Genomic DNA, 8,389 nt, shown 5'->3' with positions numbered 1-8,389 from the left:
CTTCCTGGTCCTCTAAAGGCAAACAATAAGCCACAGGGGTCCAGTTTGTTTTGCCCATGTTACCACTGTGGGTGCCTTCTCAATGGCCATGGTGGCGTGAGGTCTATTAAAGTACAGGGCAAGTTTCTATGTGGTACACATGCCTCCCAATACCCCACAGGGGTAGACAGCAGGGCAATATACTATACAGAAGAGCAAGGGAAGTAGAGGCAGGAAGGATCTGGGGTCTTTGCAGCAGGTAGAACCTGAAGAAGTCCCCAGGGCCCACATGGATCCATGCTCGCTTACAGGCATTCTGACCCTCCCAGAGACCAGGCAGGTCTCTGCAACCTTCAGTTGTCCTGGAGGAGGGGGTTTCTGGGACAGATTTCCTTGGGTCTAGGGGGTTGCATCCAGCAAGACCCTGTGCTCAGGGGATGGAGGAGGGTATTATCCTTGTCTACCCCATGCAGCATGCAAGAAGAATAAACCAAGCACTCACGGTTTCCCTCCAGGAATGGAGGCCAGACTTGAGGGCAAGCCTGTGGCCCGCATAGGGGGATGAGGATCAAAACCAACCTGCAAAGAAAGGAGAGTGGCTCTGAGTGAGTTTGCCAGCACACATTTCCCATGTTCCCCATGGCCACAATCATCTGGGCCTGCTGCACCCTGGGACTTCTCCAAAACCAGGTGACGGCATTGCTGAGCAGAGCCCATATCAGAGAAGGCAGATGCTAGGAAGGCCAAGCATCCTGACAGGACAGTAATACACAGGATGGCAATATAACCCCATCTCTGAAGCAGTATTCTCTCTGCTCTGCCCCATTTCTCTCCTTCCTGAGTGTGCTGTAAACCTATGGAGTAGGACCACCCTGGGTACAGGAAGAGTAGAGAAAAACCATCCTGAAAAAGCGAGTCCTCTCTGCCAGCCTTAATCCTGTTTGTCCACAGTAATTGTCACCACCAGCCCCACCTCCCAAACTGCTGCTACCTGGCCAGATGTCACTACGCTCTTATTGGAATTCTTATCCCCTTTCAGGGTATAAGCCCTGGCCTCAGACTATAAAAGGCAGTCCAAGAGCTATCTTTAGTCATCTGAGATCGACAGGCAGGTGGGGTAAAGCTGAGGTCTGCCGCCCAATACATAGACACCTTCTGAAACAGGTGCTCTCTCCCCAGAGCAGCTGTCAGGTGTCCACACCTGTGCTGACTAGTTTTATGCCAACCTGACACAAGTTATCGGAAAGGAAGGAACCTCAATTGAGAAAATACCTCCATAAGATCTAGCTATAAGGCCTTTTCTTAGTGATTGATGTGGGAGGGCCCAGTCCATTGTGGATGGTGCCATCCCTGGGTTGGTGGTCCTGGGTTCTATAAGAAAGCAGGCTGAATGAGCCATAGGGAGCAAGTCAGTGAGCAGCATTCCTCCATGGCCTCTGTATCAGCCCCTGCCTCCAGGTTCCTGCCCTGCTTGAGTTTCTACCCTCACTGCTTTGCTGATGAACTGTTATATGGAACTGTGAGTGAAATAAACTCTTTCCTCCCCAAGCTGCTTTATGCCTTGGTAGTTCATTGCAGCAATAGAAACCCTAACTAAAAAAACACCCAAGGGTCCCTTTTCAGCATGCAGGGACATGTACCTTACCAACCCTGTTAGCTCCCACGCCCTGCCCAATGCCCTACCACCACCCTGCCAAAAGGAGCCAAAAGGTCTACGTACAGCTCCAAAGCTCACCATTGGCGATCGGCCATAGGCGGCAGCGGCAGCGGCGGCGGCGGCACTCATCTGGGGTGGGATGTTGTGTAGGCCAGCATAGGCGCTTGGACTGGTGAGGGAGCCATTCATCTCGTGGTGGCTCATCATGGCAAAGGGTGCTGCATAGGAGCTGGTGAGGGAGATGGGTGTGCGCAGGGCCGAGGCTGTGAGGAGGTGAATAAGGAGGCAGGCATCAGTGGAGAGTGAGCATTAGTGAGAGTGGGCTCACCCTTCTGCTGGACATAGCTGGGGTCACAACCCTCCTCCATTCTGCAACAGCCTACAGTGAACCTACGCAACTGGATTCTTGATTTCAGAGCCCAAGGATGGGCTTGTTTCTTTCCAGAGGGCAGCACATGAGGCCCGGAGAAGAGGGCTTACTCAGGGCCTCACAAAAACGTTAACAGAAGTGGACACAGGTCTAGTGTAATGACCTACTAGACACTCTTTGTCCACACATCTGGCCTGGGAATGGCCTCAAAGACTCTGATGTACCAATGTCACAGATCCTCATAAACCCTGATAAACCAATGTCAAAGGGCCAGGCTTCCATTTCCTTAAACCTGATGTAGAAGATCGCCAGGCAGACCTATGAAGCCCCAGCTTGAACACACTCCCCATTCTCTTGACCATCATGTTTGGCTCCAGCCTAGCCAGGGACCATGGTCCCTCCCCCCCACCAGATCGACCAGGGCCCATGGTGCCTACCCATTATACCTATCGGGTCCATGCCTGGAGGTTTGCCCGGCATTGACCGGAGCCCTGGGGTCGTGCTGGTGCCTGGAGTTGGGGCATCATTCCTTGGCGTTGGTGTGTTGGATTTGAGCCCAGGTGTGGAAGATTTGTCGTTCTGAGAAGGGAAGACAGAGACCAAGAGACGCCATGAGGATTCCATTCTCCCAAGAGCTGGGCAAAATGCCTAGCCCTGGTCCTACATGAAGCCAAGCATGGGATGAACAGAAGTCCCTACTTGGCAGGGATTGTGATGAAGGTTCTCATTTAAAGAGGCAGAAACCAAGGCTACATTCAGTAGTGAGAGGCTCAGGTGGGTTAAAGACTTGTGGGTTAAAGACTTAAATGCAGCCAACCCCAATGGCCACGTTCTTTCCACACCCAACTGCCACACACCCTGCAAGTGATACAACCTGAACTCTAGACTATGCGCATCTCCCATTTCTCCCCTTCCCCACCTCTGTAAGGTGCCAAAGCAGATCCTACATACATGACCAAGGTCTTTGGTCTTGGAGGAGGGTGTGCTACTAGAAGAAGCTACCGAAGCCGGGCTGGTAGGGGCATCTTTCTTCAGGCCACGGGCTTTGTCTAGTCCATTTTCAGGAGGGGAGTGTGCTGGGCTCACCCGAGGCGTCGCTGGGTCCTGAAAACATAAGTGTTATAGAGTTCTAAAAATGCAAGTGGGTGTCCCTGCCCTGGCACAGGATGTTGGTGGTAGGCAGTTAGCTCTTAACAGCCTAGAGCCTGAGCCCTTCACCTCACAGGTGGGGCAAACAAGACCCTGGAGACAGGGAGGAGTGACCTGCCCCAGAACACTAACCGCCAAGTTTGTACATGGCCACCTAGAAAGCTATAGGAATTAAGCTGCTGCTACTTGGGACCTTTCAGCACCCACACAGACAGCCACCATGCCTCAAAGCACCCTGATGCTCCGAGAACAGGGGCTCCATTGCTCTGCTCAGACAGCAGGAAGAAAAGACCTTAACGTACATAGAATTTGTCCCCGACCACCCCATCCGGGGACTCCCTACAACTGGTGCCTAACCCTTACCTCATTGGAGACGTCCACCACCAGGTCGTCACTCTTGTCACCATCACTGTCCTACAAGCAAAAGAGAAGCCAACCAGCCAATAAGAGCCCACATCCCTCCTGATCTGTCCAAGCAACCTTGTACCCCAACACCCTCCCCAGCTAAACCCCAAAGTCCATGTTGTCTCTGCTTCTGGGTCCTCTTCCTTCCATGACCAGCACCCCAAGTACGAACTGGCTTTCTTCCTGGGTTATTTGTAGCTCAGCCTCTGGGCTCTGGGATAAGCAGCCTCATTAGCTCAGTCCTGAGCTTTCTGAAGCCAGAACCTCCTGCCCAGCTGTTATTCTGGCTGCAGTCATTCATAAGGCAAGTCTCATCACTACATTCCCATCACTCCAGGGCAGGCGGTGCAGCTGAGCTTTGTGTAACATGTTCAGAGCCGCAGGGCAACCAGGAGGGCCAAAGAGGGCTAGCTACACAAGCCCCTCTCGTCTCAGATCTCACCCCTGTTCAGTCTGGCAACGGAGGACACACAGTCATACTCCCACTGGGATCTCAAAGGTCAAGGGTCATGCTATCAGGTCATCATAAGCTGTGTCTCAGTGGCTGAATGCCTGGGGTGGACTGTGAGGACTGTGGGGCTCATACTCAGGTACAGCAGGGCACTCTTGGAGCGTGGGTGCAGCAGAGGACTGTCTAGAAGAGTGTTCAGCTCTCCCCAGACCCCAAGAAGACTGGGACAATTTCCCTATCCATTTCTCTCCCAGTGCCTCACCTGACTACAAGACAGGTATGAGCCTCCCTCTGGGCCCTGTCCCACTACCAGTGTCTCAGGCTTAGTACCCAACCACCAGAGCTGGGGCCACAGCCCAGCACACAGCCCTACCCAATGACGCCACTTGCCAACCCCTACATACGTATCGGCTCAGGCTGTCTTTCTCCTCTGCTTTCCGCTTCTTGGCTTCCATGCTGTAGTCTGCAGACCCCCGGTGCTTCTCACTGGCCCGGAGGCTTTCTGAGGGTGACACTGAATTGTTCTGGAAGAAGAGGACCTTCGGGTCAAAACTTCATGCTGAATGGAATACTGCACGTAGTCTCTGACTCAACAAGAGCAGATGACAGAGGGCCAGAAGAAGGAAGTGGGCTGACACTCTGTGTCTGCAGATCCAGTTCACCCAGGATAGCCCCAGGGCACTGTGGGTCCCTGGGAGCTTCCCTAAACTATCATCAATTTCTGGAAACTGCTTATCCAATAGTGAACCCTGTAGTGGATGGGCTGTTTTCCTGGTCTGAGGCCAAGTCCCATGAGGGCCAGGGGGACCTGTCACTCAATTTACTCAAAGAGGAGTCTTTTAAGGCCCGAGCCACAGGCGGGCATGCACAAAACTTCCAGTGCAAGTTCGGCAGGGACAGAGTAAAAGGCACTGACTGGGCTGCCGACAAAGCCCTAAGTGTAAAAGAGCAACTCTAAGCCCTTGTTCCTCCACAGCCAAGCCTCTTACAAACTGAGGAGAAATCAGACTCATGAAGACACAAAAAGCCTGTGGGGTCACTTTCCCTTGAAAAGATAGGACCCCTCAGGGAAGGGACCAAGCTAGACAGCAGGGGCCCTGTGTGGTTGCAGACCAAAGCTATCATCTCCAGCAGAAGAAAGCCCTAGAGACATGCAGGGTTTCATGTTGGGCAGAGCAATGAGAGTTCTCAGTTCTTCCTCTGCTACAGAATGAGGGAGGAGAATCCCAAGGGATGCTAGGTCTGAGAAAGAAGAAAATCTGAGGCAGATGTGCAACATGGAGGGCTAGGAATAGGGTGTGCTGTGCACAGAGGGGGAGCCTTTAGCAAGGGATGTGTGCAAACCTTGAAGGCCTGACACCCCCTCAGAACTCAGTGTATGCCTCCACCAGCACCCCACCATGGTTTGATATCAAACGCCCCCACAGGCATGTTAGGACACTAGGTCCCAGCTGACGGCACTGTTTGGTGAGGTCTTGGAACCTTCTGGATATAGAGTCTGGCTGGCAGACACAAGGCCATAGAGGACTATAGGCAAGCTCTGATCCACCCCAGCTTCTTTGTCACTATAGCCATGAGGGACTGTACCCTCACAAACCATGAGCCAAATACACAGTCCTTCCTCGATCCAGTTATTTTATCACAGTGGTAAGTAACCGATACACCTACCCATGCTTAAGATTGACACTGATGTCAGGAGTGATGGGATGAATAAGACAACCTCTGCCCTCCCTGGGAGGTCTAGGGAAGAGAGTGGCCACAAGTCTATACACAGATGGAGGCAGGTTAAGATGCATGGTGAAGTCATGTGGGAACACACAGAGAGACCTGCTCACAAAGAAGGGCACTGAAGGCAAGTGGGGTGATCCTTCACTTCTTTCCCCGTTTCACTACAGGCCAATGCTGGCCCTGGGTCAGGGTTCACTGGAGGGAATGGGGTGGCCAGCAGGTGGATGGGTTTGGGGGAATGGTGCGGGAGGGAGCCAGCCGCAGAACTTAATTTCCTTTCCTAAGCCGGTTTTCTGGGCAGCCCTTCCCTGCCAAGTTTCTGCCTGAAGCAAATTAAAATGGCAGAGTTATCAAGCCTTGAAGAAAAAAAATGGAGGTTATAATGGAACTGCAGCTCAACCTTCCCCGCAGCCGGGCGAGCGGCGGCGATGCGCGCACAGCCGCAATTCAATTAGTTGCTGCAAGCACAGGCAGAAAAAAAAAAAAAATCACCGTCATTTCATTTCATTTCCTCCGATGGTGGCGGCCACCCCGTGCTAAGCAGAAATGCTTCCAGCCCCTCAGGCTGGCTGCCCCTGCGCGGGCGGGTGATGGAGAGAGGGAGGGGACAGGGTGGCTGCTCGTGTTTCTCCTTGCGACCTAGTGCGAGAACAGGGAACTCTTTCTTCTCATGCAGTCAGGCTGAAAACCCTCGCCGCTACCGGAGAGTCATGTCAGGCATTTAGCGGCATCGATCCAGCCCGCCTCTGGTTGGCAGGCAGCCAAAAAACTAAGTATTTTTTATTGCTTCAGCTAGGCAAGGAAATATGAATGAAGCTACCTCTAATTGGACTCCAGACTAACCCCTCTGGGACAGCTTCCAGCCTGTCCACCCGGCCCCCTCCCCTCTCTGACACAGCCTTGTCCTTCCTGCTGGAGGCCTCGACTGTTGACAACCTGTTTTCCTAAGGCTGATTATTTCAATCTCCACCATCCAGCACCGTGGCCTTGAGGACACAGCCCCTACAGTCCCCACTCTGAGCTGCCCAGCCCTAGGATGGCATGGGATTCATCCCAGTTCACTCTCCAGCCTCTGTGTTGAGTCTGCCCAGATCAGATGCCAGGGAGCACTATGGGGCAAAGGACAGAGCACTTGGGGGTCTCTCTGGGTTTGTAGCAGAAAGCTTTCAACAGGGGCACAAGGCCAAAAGCTAATAGGTATGAATAGGAGGCTGCTGGGTTTCAACTACCCACTTCTTGGAGAAGGCTGGTGCTGACCAAGAAATGAGTCCTTTAAGAGGTCTTCCTATCAAAGCCGAGAGGCTGAGCAGGGTAACTCCCATGGTATGCATAAGGACACTGAGGCTCAGGTCAAGATACCACCCAACATCTCATAAAACTGAGACTGGAGTGGGGATGGGGGGAGCAGATGGACACACTCCTGTTCCAGCCTTTTATGTAGGCAAACTGTCTCTCCAAAAAATGCCACCGTTTAAGGATCAACACCAAAGCAATCCAAATGGATTTTCAGCTTTAATCATTCCTTTCTTCTGTGCCTAGTCATTCCTGAGCCCAAGGGGGAGACCTGGATTTCTGAGTACGTAGAGACAACTCATGCTAACCAGAGGTTTGAAAACAGTTTGCATGAAGGGAGGGATGGAAAAGGAAGGCAGGTCAGGGCAAGGGAGCTTCCTGAGGAGGCTGCTGCCTAGATGGCTAGTTAACGGTCTGACATTCCAAGTCCTACTTAACATGAGGTAATAACCAAAGCCATCCTAGCAGATTAGATGGTCCTGGATCCGAGCATGGCGATGAGGAATAAAATAGCTTTGCTAATCGCTGGAGGATTTTTTTTTTTTTATCCAGACTCCACAGCGCTTATTCAGAGGGCTTATTCACTTGAAACAGAACCTCGGAGCCTCAGTGTGATCAGAAAGATTTACAGCAAATCTCTGAGCTGGCAGACACGCAGGCGGCCTGGCCTTAATGCCTGCCTGCTAGCACTTTCTTAGACAGGAGTGAAAGTGCAGAGAAGGTAGAAACCTCAGGCATTTGAAGGAGGGAGGACTCAGGATAATGCTGGGAGCATGCATTCAACCTATAGGGGTGATGAACCATGGCCCAGGAGACATGGGGACACCAGGGTTTGGAGTCATGACTCCACAAAGACCCTTGGAAGATGCAAGGCTGAGGGCTTCAGCTGACCACTTCTGTAAGCGGGGAGGAGGATTAGAGCTGAGTCAGGCAAGAGCCTACCACCTAGAGATAACAGGCTTCTTTAATGTAAGGTCACTTTCAAGAGAGGATAGCAACTCCTACCCCTAGCACTGGATCTGTAGTGGAGACACTGTCACCCGCACATCAGCCCTGAAGCAAGGTTTTGGGCACAAACAAGTGATAAAACCCCCGGCTTCCACCCACAGAGCAGAACAGGAAACTCTGGGGTTAGCTCTGGGCAGCACAGGCTACTTGCCAGGCCTATAGTTCTAGGAACAAGCCCCCAGGCAGATCCACCCTCCTCCCGTACCCACCCCACACCAAGATCCAGAGCACCCACACTTACCGCACTGGACTCTCTCTCTGTGGGCAGGAAGGTCAGGACAGGAGGAGGGTCAGGACCCCCAAGGAAAAGGGGAAAAAAAGGTAAAAGGTCACTTTCAACTCAGCTAAC

The 8,389-nt window shown here is 52.5% G+C and overlaps 1 protein-coding gene across 13 annotated transcripts in view; it reads right to left on the bottom strand.

The window, feature by feature from the left end:
- Window positions 1-8,389, bottom strand: part of Tle3 (TLE family member 3, transcriptional corepressor) — a 46,259-nt gene that overhangs the window by 6,675 nt on the left and 31,195 nt on the right. For 5 of the 13 annotated variants that reach the window (XM_027414824.2, XM_027414825.2, XM_027414830.2 and 2 more), the window contains 7 exons: window positions 8,282-8,298; window positions 4,416-4,535; window positions 3,519-3,569; window positions 2,958-3,110; window positions 2,444-2,585; window positions 1,700-1,899; window positions 482-558 (listed from right to left, as the gene is read on the bottom strand). In XM_027414824.2, coding sequence (XP_027270625.1) covers window positions 482-558; window positions 1,700-1,899; window positions 2,444-2,585; window positions 2,958-3,110; window positions 3,519-3,569; window positions 4,416-4,535; window positions 8,282-8,298 — 760 coding nt within the window. The remainder of the gene's footprint in view (window positions 1-481; window positions 559-1,699; window positions 1,900-2,443; window positions 2,586-2,957; window positions 3,111-3,518; window positions 3,570-4,415; window positions 4,536-8,281; window positions 8,299-8,389) is intronic. The other 8 variants (XM_027414827.2, XM_027414832.2, XM_027414833.2 and 5 more) reach the window with 3 other exon arrangements.

The sequence above is a fragment of the Cricetulus griseus genome, chromosome 4, assembly GCF_003668045.3.
Source record: "Cricetulus griseus strain 17A/GY chromosome 4, alternate assembly CriGri-PICRH-1.0, whole genome shotgun sequence".
Taxonomy (NCBI): domain Eukaryota; kingdom Metazoa; phylum Chordata; class Mammalia; order Rodentia; family Cricetidae; genus Cricetulus; species Cricetulus griseus.
This window is presented reverse-complemented; position numbering and strand designations above follow the sequence as displayed.